This window comes from Strigops habroptila, chromosome 4 (genome assembly GCF_004027225.2).
Source record: "Strigops habroptila isolate Jane chromosome 4, bStrHab1.2.pri, whole genome shotgun sequence".
NCBI lineage: Eukaryota > Metazoa > Chordata > Aves > Psittaciformes > Psittacidae > Strigops > Strigops habroptila.
In genome coordinates this window covers 70135849-70157294 of record NC_046358.1, presented here as the reverse complement: position 1 = coordinate 70157294, position 21446 = coordinate 70135849, and the positions used below count along the sequence as shown (strand labels likewise).

General features: G+C 44.3%; 2 protein-coding genes across 9 annotated transcripts in view; one reads left to right on the top strand and one right to left on the bottom strand.

The window, feature by feature from the left end:
* Window positions 1-9855, bottom strand: part of SNX29 (sorting nexin 29) — a 128247-nt gene extending 118392 nt beyond the window's left edge. For 5 of the 7 annotated variants that reach the window (XR_003990809.1, XM_030481409.1, XM_030481412.1 and 2 more), the window contains exons 1-6: window positions 7863-8390; window positions 6064-6128; window positions 5151-5203; window positions 2380-2504; window positions 1304-1484; window positions 629-699 (exon numbers count right to left, since the gene is read on the bottom strand). Coding sequence is in view for 6 of the 7 variants with exons in the window: in XM_030481409.1 (XP_030337269.1) it covers window positions 629-699; window positions 1304-1484; window positions 2380-2504; window positions 5151-5203; window positions 6064-6128; window positions 7863-7887 (520 nt within the window). In the remaining variant the exon portion in view is untranslated. Of the gene's footprint in view, window positions 1-628; window positions 700-1303; window positions 1485-2379; window positions 2505-2890; window positions 3122-5150; window positions 5204-6063; window positions 6129-7862; window positions 8391-9674 lie in introns of those variants that run through there. The other 2 variants (XM_030481410.1, XM_030481413.1) reach the window with 2 other exon arrangements.
* A 107-nt stretch (window positions 9856-9962) lies between these two features.
* DNAJA3 (DnaJ heat shock protein family (Hsp40) member A3) lies at window positions 9963-21201 on the top strand. Of its 2 annotated transcripts, XM_030483462.2 has the most exons (12): window positions 9963-10201; window positions 10372-10496; window positions 10573-10656; window positions 11341-11547; window positions 12630-12782; window positions 13770-13917; window positions 14722-14786; window positions 15645-15773; window positions 16223-16338; window positions 16972-17069; window positions 19247-19363; window positions 20110-21201. In XM_030483462.2, the coding sequence occupies exons 1-11, from the start codon at window positions 10033-10035 to the stop codon at window positions 19348-19350; spliced, it is 1398 nt and encodes a 465-aa protein (XP_030339322.1). In that variant the 5' UTR covers window positions 9963-10032; the 3' UTR covers window positions 19351-19363; window positions 20110-21201. The 2 variants fall into 2 exon arrangements, with proteins under 2 accessions (XP_030339322.1, XP_030339323.1); XM_030483463.2 differs by lacking the exon at window positions 19247-19363.
* Window positions 21202-21446: the final 245 nt, after the last annotated feature.

Genomic DNA, 21446 nt, shown 5'->3' with positions numbered 1-21446 from the left:
CAGCTGCGCATTAAATAAGCAGTAAGTACTGTGAACACATTTATTTATAACCTTCTATTTAAATTCATTTCACTGCAACTTTAGCATTTGTTGTTTCCTAAATTCTATTACCAAAAACTTCTGTGAACCCTATCTTGCAGAACGAAGCATGTGACCACATATCTGAAAAAAGGGTGTACATGGTAATAATACATCACTTCTGTGGTCAATTCTCTGTTATCATTCCTACTCTTACTCTCCTTTCACATATTTACCTATAATTTGGGTCTTACTATAGTAAGTCTATCATTGCTATTTTCTAGTCAGGAATAACCCATTTTGTTTTCTCTGAATTGCACTAGGTTTCTAAAAGAAGCTAGCCTTGACTGATGAAGAGTTAGAAAACTTCTGTGAAAGGCTTTTGAAGTGTAGGAAAGACAGACCCAGTGTTTTAACAGTTCATCAAATCATAGCATAAACTGGCATAACACCTTGACTATTTACCCTGAATGTGCATCTGACACACATTCTCCACGTAAGCAAAGAGTGTGTGAGAGAAGCTCCCCACAACCAGAAACAGGTATGACATTCAAAAATGAAATTTCGGAATGTTTTTTGAAGAACAGCAGCATTTAAGAGAAAGTCTTACCAGCTGCCATGGTAGGGATCATACTAGAACGTTCTTCATCCATCATGAAAGACCAGTCTTCATAGAAGACACTATAATTTGAAACAGAAAACAAGAGAATATGGAGTCCTGTATGAACATACTTTCCGCTTCTAAAAGACATAAAAACTCTGAAAAACAAGTATGACTACCCCAATGGATTAAATTATATATAGTAGCTACCTATTGCTGGACTGCTGGAGCTTTTAAATTACAGGATAAGCATCTCCCAAAGGCCCTAGGCAACCGCTATTGATGAACAGGTAAAATCAAGGCTGCAATTGTGTGCAATTTTAATGGCATGAAAGGGGTACCTCAAAGTCTGGTGTCAAGGTCTCCGTGAGAAATACTGTTAAAAGGATGGGGAAGGGAGCTATGAAAGAAGATGGAAATTAAGATAAGGATAGATGCATACATTCTCATGTGCTAGAAGGAAGTCAGTTTCAGGTCACATGTTGATATAGGCACAAGCCACTATCTTAACGGCTGCCAAAATTTCAAAAATGAACAAAATGTAAGTATAAGGTTAAATGGTTTCACTAGCACAGCAATTAATACACTGTATTAGTACAGCTGTATTTTTTAGTTGGTTGTTTTAATCTCAGTACTTCATTTGTCCATACATTTCCTGCATTACAAAGATATCAAATACAGTACCCAAGTCGATTCTTATCTGCCAGCAGCATATGAACATATCTTTCCAGTGAATGCTCATTTAATGCACAGCGCAACCAGGCCCGGCCTCTACCAATGTCTGTGGTAATTGTCTTCAGAGAGTAAAAGCGCTGCAGTTCATGTTTATTCAGAACTTCTTTCACATAGTACCAGAACACTGGCTCTGGAATACAAAAATTTAAAAATAATGATAATTAAAAACACATCCAAAAACTCACATGTGAATGCATTTACATGCAATTTCCTGAAACCAGCAGGTAATGGTATATAACTTTGAACAAAGGTGAATAATTCAGCATCTTCATACAACTCACCAGTTAAATAGGTTATTTATTTCTACAGAACTTGGGCTGTTTAAGCACTTTGAACTTTTCACCTTATTGAAAAAACCACACACATGCATTAAAAGATTCTATCTCACATTTTTAAATTGAATTCACATTTAAAGCACGTTCAAGTTAGTATGTCATCCATAGAACAGGTTCTAATGTTCAGCTGGGAATGTATTATGCAAAGTAAAAGAATTCTTCAGAATTCTATCTTGCTGCTGATTGTGAAATGTTGGAAGCTAGGTCCAAAGGAACAGGTAGCTCCAGAATTTGCAGACATGCAAATGACAAAATCATTTTACTTTAGAAAAAAACAGTGTTACATTTAAAAGGCAACAACACCCCTTTCCACCAACATACTTTCCTTGCCCTGTTCCCAAATATTGATAAAAAGGGGGTTTTGCAGTTGCCTCAACTTTCTCAATTGGAGCTAACAAAAATCTACATCAGTAATTGTAAATGTTTTATCCCTATCAGAATTCAACTTATTTGCCAAAGATGCTATTCATGACGGAACTGTAAGAAGCGCAGATTTCCGAACACCATTTCTAGAGAAGCTTGGTATGAAAGTTACAACACAATTAAGAAAGCAATTACCATTTTCACTGCTTATTGAGAGTCCAAGTGTTAAGTATGCTACCAGCAGACTGCAGTCTTAAAACTTCCATTAGAAATTGTATCACTTGCTTGCACATGCTTAAAATAGAATCATTAGGATTAATGAATTACCTATTTCAGTTTTACTGGAGAAACCTGCTGCCTGTTTGATGGCTGCTGCTGTTAACGCTAGTCCTCGGCTCCTCCTCAGACCATGCTGAAACACAGCTTCGAACTGAGCACACAAACAAGTGACTCTGCAACAGAATTTGTAAGGAAATCTTGTGAAAAGAACAATCAACTGTGTTTCTACAGAGCAGGTTTATTCCAAATCTCTGAATGTAAAGGTGAACCATTATCTTACCTGTAGTGAAAGACTCCTCGTATGCTCTAATCTCATTATCTGCAAACAGTATAATCTACTTATACCCACAGCCTTGTTATTCATTCAAGGCCAGGCTGGACAGACCCTTGGGCAACATGGTCTAGTGTAAGGCATCCCTGCCCATGGCAGGGGGGTTGGAACTGGATGATCTTAAGGTCCCTTCCAACCCAAACCATTCTATGATTCTATAACTATCCAAAGCTGGGGCATAAATGACTTTCAGAAGAATTGGCAATCAATTTGAGAAATCATCCTCACCTGCTACAGTGATTGTTAGTCACATCATTTCAGCTTCAGATTTCATACTTTCCATGAAATGCAATTACGTTTTCATAAATACACTTCGTGCTACACATGCAATGAATGATTTTCTGAAAATATGCTGTAACTTCCTATACAATTAATAGACAATTTTATTAATTTGCATTAGTACTCTATAATTCAAGCCTAGGAAAACAAACATACATTTTAACGTCCTTCAGAAATCCCAGGCATAGGAAAATAAGAAAGATTTTTCTGGAGATGTGTTGAATTTTCATGTTTTGATGCTGTTCTCTACAATACTATCTATAAATCTCCTGATTTTTATGTTTCTTTAACATAACCCAGTTAATAAATCAGTTTTCACACAACTAGAAACATTGTAAAACCAGCATAATTCAGCCTGCCAAAGAAAGGAATATTACTGTAACCTATAGGGAAGACTAACGCTTAAGGTATAACAGATAGGAATGAAATCTGTTTGTTTGATATACTTAGAGAAAATAAGTATTACTTTTGGCTATTAAATACACAATACTTAAAACTTAAGCTTTAAGAAAGTTGCCAACTCACTGCGAAAGCTGATTTCCAAAAGGAAGGGCAGATACTATAACTAAGTTCAAGCAAATGCATAAAAACAGCTGACAAAGTGGCGCAAGACTCTGTCCCAGCACTCCACAAGTACAGAATTCTATCCAGGGTCACAAAAAAGCAGATCATCTCAGGAGAAGCACCGACAGAAAGAGAAGCATATTTACCATAACTGCCCTGGACAGAAGAGCTTTTAACATGTAATGCTTTCCAGTCCATCTATGCCAGGAAACCTCGACTAATAAAGCAGAACATCATTCAAACAATACTCAAGATGATTGTGGAGCTCTTGTGATTACATTTTGCCACAAAGACTGATGCTGTCAAAAATGGAAATTCCTGCAGATACACGACCCCCCAGGAAAACAAAAAAAACCAAAAAGACTTGACTTTTTCAATTCAGAAAAACGCAGAACAGAAACTAGGTTCTGCGAAAGAGCTCATGTTCTTAAAAACTTGTGTGAACTGCTAACTCCTTTAGCCTGGAGTTCCACACACAGACAACATGCAGGAGCTGCATTACAAGCTACTCCTGAAAGGAAATGGGTTTGCCTCTCTCAGCCCTTATGGCTTCTTCCTCCTCTTCTGCACTTCCCATTGCTTCTAGCTGCTTCCCCTTCTTGCAGCAACTCCAGCATTCACCAGATGTTTTACTTATCTAACTCACTAAAATGGCAGAATGTTATCCTTTTGCATTATTTCTTCTTTCATTACATTAATTCAGAGGTGAATGGATGACCACCAGGCATTGCTTAAAAAGGTGGTGCAACTAGTACTTAAGTCAGCAACCTTGAGGAGATACATGAACCCTCCCCACCCTTTCGGTAGCAATGAATTGTTATGGTGACCTTCCAGAAGTTATGAAAACACACCCTTAGACATGTTCTTAAAGGCTGAATTAGGAGGAGATTGAAGAGAATTCTATACATCATTTATAAATGGTCAACAGAGAATTATCTTCTTAACAGGCAGAGTCAAACTTCAAGGACATTAGAAAAAGTACAACAAACAACTGCATTTAATCCTGGATTTATCTTTACCCAAAATTCTTTGATAGGATAGGTTCTGAGATAGACTCAGTAAAATACAGAACGCACTGCTATTTCTGTCTGTCATCTTCTTAAAAGCTTAGAAACCAACATGCCATATCCAACAACAAATGCAACTAATAGGAATTAAATGACATTTTTTTACTTCCTTTGACTTGACTTTTTGTAATAAAAAGGAACAACTCATTCAGAAAAGGAAGAAAAACAGGTTTAAAACATGTCAGGAACTAGAAAAAATAAGGATGACAATTTTCTTAGTGACTATGTGTTAAACACACTTGACAGTTAGGTGTCAGGCTTCATGAAACACAGGTGGATCGGCAATAAATATGCATTCACTTTAAACAAGGTTTTATGGAAGGTCAGTTCTCCCAGTGTCATGCTCAGACCTCAGGATTCAATGCTTTGGCATGAACGCTGCAGCCATTTAAAGACTTCAGCTTCATACAGAAGAATACCCTGTGTCAAGCTATCAAATTTGTAACAAGATGAAAAATTCAGAGTCCCATGTCAGTGTCTGTGTAAACAAAGGAAACAGGGTTCTTGAGCATGTCAGGAATTTTGTGCCATTACAATACATAATCTAAGCACGTTGGAAGTTTCTTAGACTATTTTACCTGCTATCAGAGTCTGAAGCAATTTCTTTTCTTCCTCCAAATCGTATTTGACACTGCAATAAACAGATTTTAATAAATTCTTGTTGCACTAACAAACTCAGTATTTCAAATTATCTCCATGTAAGAAACAAAGTCATAACAAAAAACTGAAGCAGTACAAGACAACACATTGCCAAATACAGCCTGCAACCAAAGTGTTTCACAGCATTATGTTCCACTAATGGGCTACCCTTGGAGTTCTTATTGTATGCCCTCGCTAGCCAGCGCCACACACCTGCAGGTCCTTCAGTAAATTTGAGTGAAAATTACTACTTTCGAGTTTTAAATGTACAACCACAAAAACAAACATTGCTCCTATTCAGCTCAGCACTACAGTTACAGAAGGATCATTTCTTATAGAACGTATCATTGGCTTACTTTCCAGGCAGTCTTTTGCCTCCCAAGCTCTCCTAAAGTGAATCCAGTCTGTGAAATTCTATTTGCTGAACTTCATCCTGATGCAAGATATCTACACATGCACACACAAATAAATCCCATCTTTACCTCTACTGTAACCATTCACTAAAATCCTACTGCAAAGAAAAAAAGCTGCTACTGTAAAATGTACAGTACAATGCAGTACACTACAATTTAGTTCAGTGGTTTAAGTATTACAAATATATATTCTTATACATATTCTGTATTATAAATATATTTATAATAAGTATAAATATCACAAATATAATCTGTCAAGAACAAGAATTTTAAATACTGCATAATTATTTTTTAGCAGCAGACAAAAAAACTCAGTAGTGCTGTGCAAAAGACAAGGTTTCTTCTTCGGTAAAGAGGAGAAAAAAGGGCAAAGACTGCTCCTGCTAGTACTGACAACTTGGAGTAAGTATACTGTAAAAATATGTACTGGATTTCTCACCTGTTTAACTGCATCCAGCAGCCGTTCCAGAAGAAACTGTCTTTTAGTGTCATTGTTCTGTGAACCTGAAATTCAACAACATGATATCAATTTAAAATTAATATCTTCTTACTGTCAAACCACCTTACTGCAGAGTTTTTAATCAGGTGAAACAGAAAGCAATTGTTATAATAAATCCCTTAAAATTTAACTACCAGCATAGTTCTTCCTGATTAATACCTATAAAATCTAGTTTGTTACATGAAACTATGCAAGATAATCTTTAACTTCTCAATCACTTCAACAACAGACAGCATAATACTTTGCTTGTCAGAATATGCTTTATAAACTCCCAAGAATATGTGTAAAATTTATTGTTTAATTAACCTACATCACCTCTATCATTTCTTTATTCTGAACTCGAGTTCAAAATATCCTTCATAAACCTCTGTGATCTCTCTGGAATTAAAGTCACTCTATTACTCCTTTCCTCTCAAAGAACATACAACTAATATATGCATAGCCTGAAAGCCAATTACCAAAACTGCATGAGCAAGTTCCTCCAGATGCTGCAAAATCAATCACTACACCATCAGCTCTCTAGTAAATAGCGACAACATTCAAGACACATGAGTCTTTCTTTTGCTGTCCAACACTGCAAGGTCCCAATCCCAGAATTCCCTATCTTCATAATCCCATTCAAAGCAGTTTCCTCCTAAACCAGGAGGATGGGACAGAATTTGTCCTACTGGAATTATTCTGCTTCCATTTCATTTTAAATATTGGATTATGAGAAGAAAACCCCCATAGTAAGTCTAAAATACACAAGTCAGCTGCTAACTAAGCTTCACAATGCTTATTTGGCTGATTACTCTGGATTTTCAAGAAGTTACACTTCCCATTTTGAGCTCTTACTCAAACTGTGTAGACATGTGATGTATGAGGTTTGGTTCTATTATTAAATATTTCAATGCACGCAAACTCAGGTGAAGATGCAAACAATGCTCAAGGCTAGTAAAGGATTGTAGAAACAAACCCCACACCAAATAGGTTTTAAGTCCTGAACAACTATGTGAGTTATGCCACTAGGAAGATCAGGTTAAATTCATCTAATCCTTACCACTCCACTTTATGCTCCTTCAGAGTTCACAGTTTTATTAAATCACATTCAGTGTTCTTACCATGCAGACATTGCCAAAAGCAGACACACGCCTATGCATCTAAATGCCTTATAAATCACGTAACTGGAATAAGGAAAATGATTAAAGCTCAACTTTTATTACAAGCTCTCACGCACAGGAACACTGAATATACACAAACCTGCAGATCTTCTCTACTGTTTCAAAACTTATTACTTCTACATCTTATGCTATCCACACACCTGTGAGAACAGGCATAATGCAACATTTCTCTTCATATTAGCAGTCTGAGACTACTCATGAACAAACGCATGTAATCAATAATTTGTGACCTGAAAAACATCTATCAAATGAAAATACTAAGTGTGTGGGTTAAGTTTGTCTTCCAAATGCAATACATGTTAATTTTTCAATTCACATCTCTTTGGCATCTTTGCATCTATTTGATGACAAAGAAATGGTTTGTAACTAAATACCAGACTGTGAACAACACAAAAAGATGCATAAACACAGAAAACCTACAGATGATAAGTGGTGTTCTAAAAGACTAAAGCATGTTATATCAAACAGCCTTAAATTTACACAGACTGAGTGCAGTGCAATGCACATTTTGTCACAATTTTACTTGCAAATTTGTATCATGTGTTTACAGCCAATAATTTCATATGCAGTTCCGATCACCAGTAACAGGGCTCCGAGGCCACATGATGTCTATAAGTGAGGGCTGGCTGCAGTTTCTGTTCAATGCATGTCTTCAGAATTATTCTGTTGTGCTTAACATAGAAACTTTGCAGGTAGAAAAAGGAATATTCAGAATCTAACATTTTTTAAAATTGAAAGATGAAGTTGTGTGGTTTTTCTTTCCAATAAGCCTAGAAAACTTAGCACTATTTAGCAATGTTTTGTTTCAAGTAGATGGAAGGTACAAATAAATCTCTACCAGCTCTATTAAAGGTTTTGCTCTTTTACAGTCTTCATTTTCCAAACTTCATCTTCTAAAAAAAAGCGTATTACTTTCAGGTAAGTGCATCAATGAAGTGTGAGCAGCTCTAACTGATTTATGCACTAACAGTGTATCACAAACTGACCAAAACACCCTTCTACTGAGTTGGAATACTGTAAAGACTGCAGTAACATACAAATACAAAACATAGAATGCAGGAAACCAGCATTACTCAGAAAGAAAGGCTATATTTAAACCACTGCAATAAAAAAGGAAGTTCAAACATGAGTCTAAAAATAATTGTGAAAACACAAGTATAAGGTTGGAAAAAACTAAGAAACCAGCCTTCCAGTGTCTGAAAAGGCCTACAGGGATGTCCCTGTAGGGGACATCAGGGACTTCATCGGGAACTGTAGCAACAGGACAAGAGGTGATGGGCTCAAACTGAAACAGTGGAAGTTCAGGTTAGATAGAAGGAAGAAGTTCTTCCCTGTGAGGGTGCTGAGGCGCTGGCACAGGGTGCCCAGAGAAGCTGTGGCTGCCCCATCCCTGGCAGTGTTCAAGGCCAGGTTGGACACAGGGGCTTGGAGCAACCTGCTCTAGTGGAAGGTGTCCCTGCCCGTGGCAGGGGGTTGGGACTGGATGAGCTTTAAGGTCCCTTCCAAACCAACCATTCCATGATTCTGTGATAAGACTTTATGCCACAAGAGTTGCCACCTTGCCTTTTGAGTCACAGAACTCAGAGTTCCCAAAGGTGAGTCTCCTAAGGAGATATTTTGATTTGCAGAAATTTGCACAAGGTTTGTCCCAGGCTGAATTAATCACTGAAGGGCTGAGGCTTTTTCATATGAAAATGCTGACTCTTAAAAATTTCAACACTTGGATTGAGTCTACCACGTCAAGATCTGAAACATTCAAGAGACTTTCTTTTCCCATGGTTTGAAAGATTTGATTGCTACTTTAATGTTTCAAAATGACAATTAACAGACTTCCCCACAATAATCTTTTTTTTTCTCCTCATCTTTTCTTCCATAAGAACCTTTTGTTTTCTTCCTACCACAAAGGCGAGAACAAAACAGAGAAAAATACAACTTAAGTGCTTTCGGTTTTGGTTTCATTTTCAGAAATTACTGCTACCTGTAAAAAATGTAGCATTTAGTTACTCCAGTAACATCACCCGTGCTGTGAGCCAGTGTCACGCTCAAGGGCAGGCTTTAGGCTTTAAAACGAGCTACAGCACCACTTTGCGGGGGGGTCCGGCAGCCAGAACGAGGGGCGAGGTGTGGTGATGCCGGCAAGGACTGAGCCCTACCCCGTGCTGCGGGGACACACAGACCAAAGCCTCCCGCGCCCCACCCGCCACAGCCCCTCCGGGGACAAGCGTACGGGGGAAAGGGGCCCCGGCCCGCGGGGGACAGCACCCCGCCAGCCTGAGGAGGCAGCGGAGAGGCGGGAAACCCCTGGGCAAGCTCTGCCCGCCCCCGCCCCGACGGTGCCCCAGAGACCCAGCGGCCGCATCGAGCGGGCCCCGCTCCAGTCCCCTCACTCACCACTCATGGCGGCTGCGGGGCTGGTGCCCTCCGTACCCGCTCCCTCCTCCCTCACAGCCCAAAGCCCGGCCGGATCAACACACACGCTCCGCCCCGGAACCCGTTCCACCGCCCCGGAAGGTAAACACCGCTCCGCGGCGGGCGGCGGAGAGCCCCACGGCCGCGTCCCAGCCGAGCCCTCACGGTGCCACCTCCCCGCAGGGGCGCCGGGCGCGGGCTCCTCCTTCGCCCTCCCCCCTGCCCCGCCCTCGCCGTTCCCGCGGCTCCCGCAGGTGCGCATGCGCAGTGCCGGCGGCTCGAGTGTACTGCGCATGCGCGCCGCCGCTTCGTCGTCCGCCGCAGCGCGTGCTGGGCCAAGATGGCGGCCGGTACCTCCTCGCGCTGGCTCGGGGCCGCCGCTGCCGCCGTCGTGAGGAGCCGCGGGCCGCGGGACCCCGGGCGGCTGCCGCTCGTCTGGCTCCTGCGGGGGCTCCGCGCCGCGCCGCGGCCCGTCGCCCGCCGCCTCCTCCTGCCGCTCTGCGCCGCGGGTGAGCGCGGCCGCTGGGGCCTCAGCGGGCCGGGGCGGGGGGCCGTGGGGCTGTCGCGGCGGCGGGGCCGGCGCGAGGGCTGGGCCCGTTCCCCCTGCGTGGTCCCGCCTCTTTCCCTTCGCGGCGCCCGCCCGGCCCTCACCCGGCCCCTCTGCCCTCCTCTCCCGTAGGGACGAGCCGCGCCGCCGCCGCCTTCCACAGCAGCGCCGCGGCCCGCGCCAAGGAGGACTATTACCAGGTGCTGGGGGTGCCCCGCACCGCCACCCAGAAGGAGATCAAGAAGGCCTACTACCAGGCACGTCCTGCCGCGGGAGCCTGCTAACGCAAATCTCGCGTCTCTTGTCTCTAATTCTTGCTTTTTTGTTGTTTAGCTGGCAAAGAAATACCACCCCGATACAAACAAGGATGACCCGAAAGCTAAAGAGAAGTTTGCTCAGTTGGCAGAAGCCTACGAGGTAATATACAGGATTTTATTTGATGAAAAGGGGGAAAGGTTGGAGAGTAGATGGGGAAACAGTTTTGGTGTCTTGTACTTCAGACGTGAGCATGTCTGTCCCAGCGGTATCTCCAGGAAATCACTTAACCCAAGTATCTGATTTAGCTGAGTATGTTGGGGGCTTTTTCAATTTGTGCTCTTTTTTAGCAGTGGGTGACTGGCATGGATGTAGTGGTCACCCCCGTGGAATTGTCAGTCTCTTTAAATCAAGCAAAAAACCCTGGCTGTGGTTACTGGCTGTTTGACACAGCAGTTCTTCACTGTTCTTCCCCAGCCCTGTCTCTCCTTACTCTTCAGCTTGTTCTTGTGCCAATTTGTGCCCTCTTGGATTTTCACCCAGTATTCACCAGCTTTCACCCAATACACTAATAATCAATTCTATAACGTCAGTTATTTATTATAGATCAGCAAGATCGTGTTCTCCTCATGCTGAGCTGAGAGGCACCAGGGCAGAAGCAGCTGCTTGGTTATTCATGTGCTGCTGTGCTTGCCTTCTCATGACAAGGTCTGAGAGTGTGGAGGGCTTGTGGCAGTGAGGCTGGGAGCCTTGGATTTTCCCAAGAGATGCTGCTATGCAGCTACAGACTGCTTGGCTGCTGTGGATCTGCACAGTGTCCTGATGGCATCATTCTTTGCCTCCAAGGTGTTAAGTGATGAAGTGAAGCGGAAGCAGTACGATGCGTACGGCACGGCCAGTTTTGACCCTGGGGCGACGGGCGCCAGCGCGGGGCGGCAGTACTGGAGCAGCGGTCCCTCCATCGATCCCGAGGAGCTCTTCAGGAAAATCTTTGGAGAGTTTTCGGGATCCCCTTTTGGCGATTTTCAGAGTGTCTTTGACCAGCCGCAGGAGGTATCAAATGGGTTTATTTGCTGAGTAATGAAAAGGAGAAATTAAAACCTCAGAAGCTGGAGAGGGACAGATCTGTCATAGATGGCTCCCAGAGCAAGCTTAAGTAAAGAATTTGCTTCTGGAAATATCAGCATGCGAGCATCCCGTTGTTTGGTGGGGGAGTCACATATTTTGATAAGCTGTGTAGGTACATTCTCCACACCTCCACACAGAGTATTCTTTTCTGTACTTGAGCCGCTTCATCTGGTGTTTCCTGATGCCAGTTGGTGCTGCCAAACAATTCCACTGTTGCAGAGGCATCTCTTCTGCTGTACAGTGATTTACACTTGTCTGCTTTGATCTGTAATGCTGAAAACCACAAAATACCTTTTAACTATAAACCAAGCCTTCCAGCATTAGGTTTGGCTGCTTAATTGGCTTAATTTTGCAACTTAATTGGCTTAACTTTGCCGTGGAGCCCGCAATAAAACCAAACCTGTGTCTTCTTTGTACTGCAGCTTAGTGCTCTTTTAGGTGTTGACAGCTCATGTGCTGCCTTCAGAAATGCTTGGGAATTGCTTCACTAAAAATGACCCTTTAATTCTAAACAGAATTTCCTATTCTGTGCAGTCATTTTTGCTGATGACTTCCCTTGGTGAGTAAAGAGTTTATCGAGGAAAATCAAATGCTGTTATTGGGGTTGAAACCCTTCACCCTCACCTGTTGCTGCATTCCCATGAAATAAAACCTTTAGAAATAGTAAGGGTTTTCCCGAGAGCAGAATGACACTTGACTTCTACTTTTACTTCCTTTTGTATTTTTAAATTGCATTTCTGCTATACAATTGCTCATCAGACTGGTGTAACCATCATTCCTATAATGTCTGCTATCATTTTGTGCCCTTTTCACTTCTGTGAGACAGATTATTGCTTCCTCAAACAAGGTGAGCCCTCAAACGACTTGTGTGTCCACCCATTTCTTCCCCCTGTCTGTTACCTGTGTGTATTTTAAGCATGATTTTATATTTGGCATAAACCAATTTCAGTCTGCTTAAAACCCCATCACACACCAGTTGTAGATCAATGTCTGTGTTTCCTGTACAGTATATCATGGAACTGACATTCACCCAAGCTGCAAAAGGTGTTAACAAGGAGATTGTGGTGAACATCAATGACTCCTGTGAGCGATGCCATGGGAAAGGACACGAACCTGGTACCAAAGCACAGCGCTGTCACTACTGCAGTGGCACTGGCATGGTAAGTACTTCTTAAGACATGAATTCTGCTGTGCTTTTCCCTCTGGGGGCAGGTCAGTCCCTTCCACAGTGAAAAATTCTCTCTACAGTCGTCGGGTTATCTTGGGCAAAGCCAAATTAATGTTGACTTGATATTAATAGGCACTAGGAAGATCTTCTTTGTATTAAAGAAGAGCTCTGCCCAGCTAACAGCACTAGCTGTTAAGGCTACATCATCTGGTATCACACATCCAGCAAACCATATTATAGAAGGTAACAGTTCTGAAATTATTTGGACATTAAATGGGAAACTGAGAGGTGGAGGAAGGAGGAAGGTGATGATAGGCTCAGGGTAATTGTGAAATAATAAGATTCATGTTACTTACAGTAAGTAATGATCAAGCTTTCAATTTCCACACAGAGTGACTGCCACTGGCAGTCGCTCTGACCAGAATACCTTTGTGCACAGAGCAACTGTAGTTGGTCAGAGGTGGCTGCAAGCTCTTCCCACCATTTCTTCCTGTGGTCCAGTCTGGTGGGTAGGTTTCACAGTGCAGTCCATAGCTTAGTCTCCGTAACATTTTCCTGGTCACTGGCAATAATTCATGCAAGTGGATTGTCCTTTGATTCCTCAGAATACAGATGCTTGTAGTTCCCTATGAAATAATGCTGTCAGGAGCACTGGTCCGTCTTGCACATTAAAGCTTAAAGATGTAAAGCATTGTGTTTCCCTTCCCTTTGCCATGAGGCACTTGCTCATAGCAGTGGTGGTTTTCAGTGGAGATCAGAACACGACAGCAACTGGATCTGATGCAGGTTCTCACAAGCAGCGTCCTCTTGGGTCTGTGAGCTGTTTTTCTGTTCCACCCCTTGCTGAAGGATGTCACTGTCCGTCAGGTTGCATGTGCGATTAGGAGGACTTGGATGTGCCTGGACAGGCACTGGCAGTGTGTTGTGGAAAAGTACCATCTGGGTACTAAATATTCATACAATCTGTTTTCTTCACCAGGAGACAATAAACACTGGCCCTTTTGTAATGCGATCTACGTGCCGACGGTGCGGCGGTCGCGGTTCCATCATAACCACACCATGTGTACTATGTCGAGGAACGGGACAAACCAAACAGAAGAAGACAGTGATGGTCCCTGTGCCAGCTGGTTAGTGCTGTGCTTGTGCACTGCTCTCTGTTAACTATTAGTTATTTGCTTCCACTTGGCCAAGAGCAAGGTGCTTACGGCCAAGAGCAAGGTGCTTACCTCCAAAGCTTGTCTGGTCCCTTCTAGAGCAATGGGAGAAGTTTTGCTGCAGAGAAGTTATCTAAAGAACAAAGAAGGTTGATAACTTGGCAGCTGAAAGGGCTGATAGTGAGATGAACTTTCTGGCCATGGATATAAATGTTTGCTTTGCCCTTCCTGAGGCAAAGTTTTGGTTCTTGCATGGGTCCTTCTAAGCAGGTTTTGAAGAGCGAAACTCTCAAAAGGTTTCATTTCTTGAGTTTTTCCTTTGTCCTTTGAAGCCTGGGGAGAGGGTGGGAATCTTGGAAGCCTTAACTTGGCTCAGGAAGGTGTGCTGGTGACCTTCCTCACCAGAGAGTGGGGCTGAAGACTTGGTTCTCTGAGACTGCCCTGAGTGAGCAGCCTATAATTTTCCTGCAGCTCATGGAGGCTGCCATGGTCCTTAATCTGGTGCATTTCCCTAAAGAATTCTGTAGGGGTTGAAATAAGGAACCTGTTTGAGGTGTAGCAATCACTGGGGTTATAAACATGTGCTGACACCTCCTTCCTTGGGCCACAGCTCCTGGGCTCCTGTGGAGAGCATTACTGTGCTGCTCGCTGTGTGCCTTGAGCTGGATGTGTGGGTGCTGCTGTCATGGCTGCCTTTTGGGGATTCAGGAGTTGTAGGTAACACTTGTAACACACGGATTGTAATGTAACATTCCCTCTTTTTTTTCCTGATGGCAGGTGTTGAGGATGGGCAGACAGTTCGGATGCCTGTGGGGAAGAAAGAAATCTTCATTACGTTCAGGGTACGTATCATCAGCTGTTTTCATTATTAAGCTGGTTGCCTGTTCCCTTCACAACTGTCTGAATGGAGCATGGAGGAGGAAGAGTGAGTGATGCTTGAAAACAGCTGAAGTAACATGATCCGCATGAATTTTCTGAGATAGCAGGTCTGCATTGTAACCAGTGGTGTAACGTTCAGTCTGCTTGTGAAGAATTGTGCTGCTTCTTCCAGGACAAGGCCCTTACGGTAGCGGGCATCAAAATGCAGAGTAGGTTCCTGATGCCTTGTGTCTTTGACTTGGCAATGTGCAGGAGCTGTCTGCTCGCAGGGCTGGGAGTGCTGAGGAGGGCTGCAGGAATGCCCATGAGATGCATTTGTGCATATTCGGTACCTGGGGCCCTCTTGTCCTGTAGGTGTCCTGTAATATGCATCTCTGTCAAGGAGAAAAATTTTTTTAGCGCCTTTTTAATGGTGCTGGAGGATTTAATTCTCTTCCAGCTTGTAAGGCCACTTCAGAGGTGCTTGCCTTCCTATTGTCTTCTGGCTCTCCCCTGTTTAGGTACTGGATAAGGCAGTGTCTTCTTGGTCTCCACAGAATCATACTGACACTGATAAATTAACAACAGCATTAGGGGAGGGAATTGCTGAGCTAGGAAGCAGGCGTCCTCCTAAGCCTCTGGCTAGTCATGGCTATGTCAAGATCTGTGTGAGTCTAAAAGACTGAACATTAACTTACACTTCTGAGCCATGCAGTTTGTGGATGGTAAAGGGTCTGACTGCAGTGTTCTGGTATGTTTCCTTCAGAGAACCTTCAAAGCAGTTTACCATGAGAACTTTGTGGTGGTGTGCTCACTTCTCTTTGGAACTGCCTGCCTTTTAGGTTCAGAAAAGTTCTGTGTTCAGAAGAAATGGAGCAGATGTCCATTCAGATCTCCTCATTTCAATAGCGCAGGCTGTCCTGGGAGGTACAGCCAGATGTCAAGGCTTGTATGAGACAATCAATATCACAGTAAGTACCGTTATGTGGAAGAGCTTGGGCATAAATTGGTGTGGGACAGCAGAGACTCCTCCTTTGTTGCAGAGGTGGCACGGATGTTCTAAGTCTGCCAGTGTCACGTTTCAGACTTGGTCAGGATTGAGCGTCAGGTAGTGTGTGACCTGCTTGCTCACACCTCCTTTCTGTGGTAGGGACAGGGAGAGGAAGAGCTGGGTGGCTTGCTGGACAAATCCCAGCCAAGGTCTACAGACCATGCAAGGTTTTTTACTCATTCCTTTAAAAGCTTTTCCATCATTACTGACTTGGCTTCTGAATGTGTTCAGATGCATGAATGTACCAGATCTCTCCTGTCCTGCTTTGAGGCTTGCTGGAGCAACAGTTAGTTTTTTATAGACATGTAATGCAATTACTATGGAAATGGTTAAACTGGAGTAATAAACATGACACCTCTGTGTTCATAGATACCCCCTGGTATTCAGCCAGACCAGAGAATTCGAATGAGTGGGAAAGGCATTCCCAAGGTTAACAGTTACGGCTACGGAGACCACTTCATTCACATAAAGATAAAAGTTCCTCAGTAAGTAGAGCTAATACAAGTTTCTGTGAAGTCTTGAACTTTTTTTTGGGGGGCGGGACCCAAACCAGAAAAAAAAAAAAAAAAAAAAAAAAAAAAAAACAAAAACCAAAACAAAACATTGTCCAGAAAGATTTTGGCAAAATTCCTTCGTGCTTTGTCAAGGTCCTTAATTTCTCTCTGCTAGGAATTCTAACTTTTTGATGTTTTTAATAAGACCGTTTGGCAACCCAGCTCTAAAAATCCTACACCCTGGAAATGCAGAAGTACACCCTTGGCTCCTCGGGTGAAGGAAGCAGTTCACCTTGTATTGCTGCGCTTGGAGTTCATTTCCTGAGGCCTCCCCACCACATGTGTGTTCTGTTGCAGCTCCACTTCTCAGCACTTGGAAATACTTTGATTTTTCAGTGTAGTTTGATGAAATGCAGTGGGTCATGTCTCTCCTCTTCCACTCTTATTCTTTCTAGATCATTCATTTTAAGAGCTCTGTAGGGATTCTCAGTGTATGCCAGGTGTATTCCTCTTATACTTCCAGTAGCTGCCTCTCCTGTGTGCTGCTGGAGAAGGTTAAAGAGAGCTGTAGATACATTTGTCCCTAAAGATAGCCGTAACCACTCCTCTGTGTTGGACCTGTAGGAGGCTGACGGATCGCCAGCGAGCCTTAATGATGAGCTACGCCGAGGATGAGGCAGATGTGGAGGGCACAGTGAATGGGGTCACAAACACAGCGTCAGGTGAGCGGTGGCAGTTGGTGCTCTTCCTTGAGGAGTTGGTGTGGGAGTGCAGAGCGCTTCTGGAGGGTTCCTGGGGAGGAGGGTGAGCCAGGGTAACCTTGAGACTGCATCAGCACAACCTGCCGAGCACGTTACTTTGGAAATGGTTTCAGTTTGATGTAACACAAAGCAAGGAGATTCCCTCTTCCCAGAAAGCGTTACTCAAATACTTCCTGGACAAATCTGTGGCTGAAGAGAGCCACAGATTGAGATACTCCAGGGTCCTGATGAGTTGTGGAGTCTCACTGTGGTGATGAATGTCTTACACTCCTTGCTTCGGCCCCTGGGCCAGAAGTAACTTGTCTTAGTAGCATAGGTAGGAAAAGAGAACATGCTTCAGGCCAGTTTTCTGTGTGAGCTAATCCATTGTGGTTCTGACTGCAGCAGGGATGTTCCCCGTTGAAAGCCAAAGGGGAGCGCTGCTGTCCACGCTGCTCCAAGCCACGCTCAATGCACGTGGGGGACAATAGGGTGGAAATGTTCATTGGTGCTGAGTATTTGCTCAAGTCAGTAGACAGCATCCAGCAGGATGGAAGGCAGCAAAGTCATCTGGGAGCATTGTAAAGCTGCTTTCATCTCAGATTAAAAGTTTTGATTCAGCCATTGTGTTTTGAATGTCAGGGGTGAGATACCTGACATCTGTAGGAGCTAAAGATAAAACATGGTAAAATAGTAAGGCAAGAGCTTTGTCTTTCATTAGTGGAGAGCACTTTTTTTCTTTGCTCATATTGGAACAGTGAACTTTGTAAAGTCCATTGGATTTCTTTCTGTGCTTCAAACCAAAAAGGGTATTTATGACTGCATAAAGGCAAAGGCAAGAGCCTTTCAGGAGCTGCCGGATGATCCCAGGAACATGGATCCTCTCTACTACATGTGCAAAGCCTGAGGACAAAAGGCTGAAGTTCAGAACATTAGAAGGCAGTATCTGCTAAATACTTACTGATGTGATGTTTTATAGTGCTTTCATAACAAGAAGTTAGGTCTTTTCCACTGAGGGTAAGCATTAAAGGTCAGCTTGAGGGGGAAGGCGAGAGATCTCCAAGCATAACACTTTCATTCCAGCTTTCTAAAGGCATTTATGTGCCAAAGGGAAAAAAAATGCTCTCCAGACTTGTTTTTTAAACAGCAAACCTGCCAGTTTTTACCACAATTAAGCAGCAAGGTGGATTAAAAACACTGCCAGTAGTTTGTGGTACAGAGACAGACTGTTGCTGAGAGCATGTCCTTGCTCTGGGCAGCAGAAATACCCCGAGTGGATGGATGGAGGCGTGTTCTGCCACCAGCCTCAATATTTCATAGCATTGCATCAGTGTGAGCCCTGCAGTCAGCTGTGGGAGGATGGGGAGGATTGGACTTTGTGTTCTCTGTGCACAAAGAAAGCTTGAGGAGGATTTGGAGGTCTTGTTATTGTCAGTTTTGCCACAGAAAAAGCAGATTAGCCATGAGGTCTCCTTTGTTCTTGCTATAGACACTTCTTGAGGGACAAACGACTTCTTGGGCCCTGTTTATACAGGAAAATTATGCTCACTGCTGCCAGTAAGATTCCTTATCCAGATACTTGATCTGAAATACTTGTAGCCTTTTTCATGCTAGCCCAGGTTCATTTCCTCCTTGTTTGTCAGAGCACTGCTTGTTATTACATGAAGCAGGTTCCCAGCACGGTTTTGCACTGCTTTGCTCTCAAGGATCACAACACGACCATGAAACAGGAAGGGAGATTGTTCCAGGAACTACCAATACAGCTTTTCTTCCCTGTAAAGTGATGGCTGGCTGTGGTCAAGTTAACAACCTGGTTTTAGTGGCAGACTCTCAATTCCAAGTGCTCGTTTCCAAAGCCTGTGGGGTCCCTGACTTGATAGTGCAGCAGGAGGATTCCCTCGCCAGTTGGAAGGCTGGGGAGAGGGAAGCGAACACTGTTACCTGGGCTCACAGTCATCTTTTCCACTTCTGGGGTCCAGGCTCTCCAGCACTTTCACTGTAAGTGTCCTGCTGCAGCCCTGTACTCAAGGACACAGGCAAAACCAGCTGCCTTGACTTGACCATTCCCTGTCTAAAATAACCCTCTTGCTTTGTCTGGGGTGCTGGCTGCACATACTGGGAGATGTATCTGACTGCAGCCCTTTGCTGTTTGTGTCCAGGTAGCAGGGCCACGGCTAGCGCTGACGCAGGCGGGGATAGGCCTGAGGCTGAGGAGAACAAGGAGGGATTCCTTTCCAAACTTAAGAAAATGTTTAGCTCCTGACACCCCATCCGAGGTAGGAGGCCTCTTGTGTTTCATTGTCGTCTTATCCCCACCACCACTAAGCAGAACTTGCACTTCTTGGGAGGTAGAAGCAGCAAAAGCACAGCATTGCTTCTCACTTAGCCTCAGGCCTTCTAGCCACTTGTGTGAAAAGCCCTAGCTGTCCCCTGTGACCTGGAGCAAAAAGCCAGGGACTAAAGCATATTGTTGCTGCAGCAAAAATGCTGGGTGCATCTTTAGGGAGGCTGCTGGCCTCCCCTGCAGCTCTGCTTCCTCATCCACTCAGTAGCTGTACTCAGTTCAAAGCACCGAGGGTGTTCCTGTTATCTGGAATGGGCTGTTCAGTCACTGCAGAGCCCGCGCTTGCTGGCAGGCACACGGGTCCTCCAGAGCCTCTGGTGCTGGCATGCTCAGGCTGGACTCGCCCCACCAAAGGCTTACAGCACCAGGAAGGCATCAGTCTTTGTCACAAACCACATTCAAGCTCCCTCCACACAAATGAGTGCAGTGTTACATCTCAGGGTGCCAGTTAGTTGGTGTTGGCCTGCTGTGAAGGAGCACTGCAGGTTTGAAATCATCCTTGACAGGCACCAATGTCTTGGATTCCAGGGCTCGGCTTCCCGGCACTAGAGGCGTCAAATGTGTCTGCTGTGCATGGCTGACAGCGTGATGGGTCAGGCAGGAGGTGTGCTCAGCACGTGGGCTGCACGGACTGATGCGCTCAGGAAACGCTGAACTTCTCTCTTGCTTCAACCACAGGGAAGCGTTCTACTGGAAGCTAAGAGCCAGCAGCAAATCATCTTTGCAGTTGGGGATGAATCCTTCTGGCAGTGGGCTCTGGAGAGCAAAGGGTGTCAGCGGCATAGTGAGAATCCCAGCTGGAGAGGTGACGCACCACTGAGGCACCAGCAGCCATCATGATAGAAAACCCACCCACCGTCCTGGGACATGGTAATGAAGGAAAATACCAGCTTTGCAGAAATGCAGTGCTCTCTCTGAGGTTGCTCCGCAGTCCCCACTGCTGCTGGAAGCTTATCGGGTAAAAATTAAAGTTGAAATATTATTTAGAATCCAGACCAGTGGAAATGTGAAATAAAAATTGTGTCCTTCCTGCAGAGAGCGGAGCAGTTTGCTATAGGGGGCCCGGGATGGCTGCTGCTCACTCAGGTGCCCTGAATGCTCCACGTGTTTGGAAAGCTTAGTGCTACTTATCTTCTCCCAGGAGTCTTGGTGGGTTGGTGACGTTTAACCCTGTCTTCATGACAGCCCTTCTCACTGTCTCGCACGGCTCTCAGAGTGGGATCTCCCTGGAGCTGGTTGGAGCTCTGCTGCCCTGACTCCCTCAGCAGCCAGGGGGGTTCTTAGTCCTGCTGATTTCCTGGACAAAGAGCAGGGATGGAATCTGCCCTTTGCCTCAGGTTCCCTCCCTCAGTAACTAAAGTACTACACAACCGCTGTTGCTTCTGAAGGGGTGCAAGTTTATCACCGAGCCCTTTGCCAAGCTGGGACAAAGTCTTTTATTACGTTAGCACAACCCCCGTAACGTAAATGATTGGTCAAAGAGTCGTCGTTCTACATGTGTGAGGATGCAAGTGAAGTGGATCGCTCCTTCCAGGTGGTGGAGCTCGTGCAGTGAGTGTTTTCATGGTTGCTGTAGCTTGCTGTTGTTAGTTACACCCTGCAGGTACCGCCAGCCCACATACTAATCGACCACTTAAACAAGGACGTGTCATAGTCTTGCCCGTCTTAATTTGCTGAAATAAAGCACGCGTTGCCTCCTGATTAAACTGTCTGTAAAGTGATTCTGTATCCATGTAAATAAGATTGACTTCATAAAGATATTTAACAACTGTTGTGCCTTGCTGCTTTGTCTACTCCTCCAACCTTGTCTGTCGCCCCCTTCCCTCTGCCAGGAACAGGAAAGAAGGTCTCTTGGACAGGAGTGGGTAGGGCTCAGTGGCCTGAGCCCCTCTCTTGTGGTTGTGACTGACTGTAAGCACAAGCAAAGACTGCCAGGGCCCAGAGCTCTAATCGAGCAGTACCTTAAATATGGGGGGGAAGAGGGGAGGGAGGGCCAAAAGAGCTTTTTAAGTGAG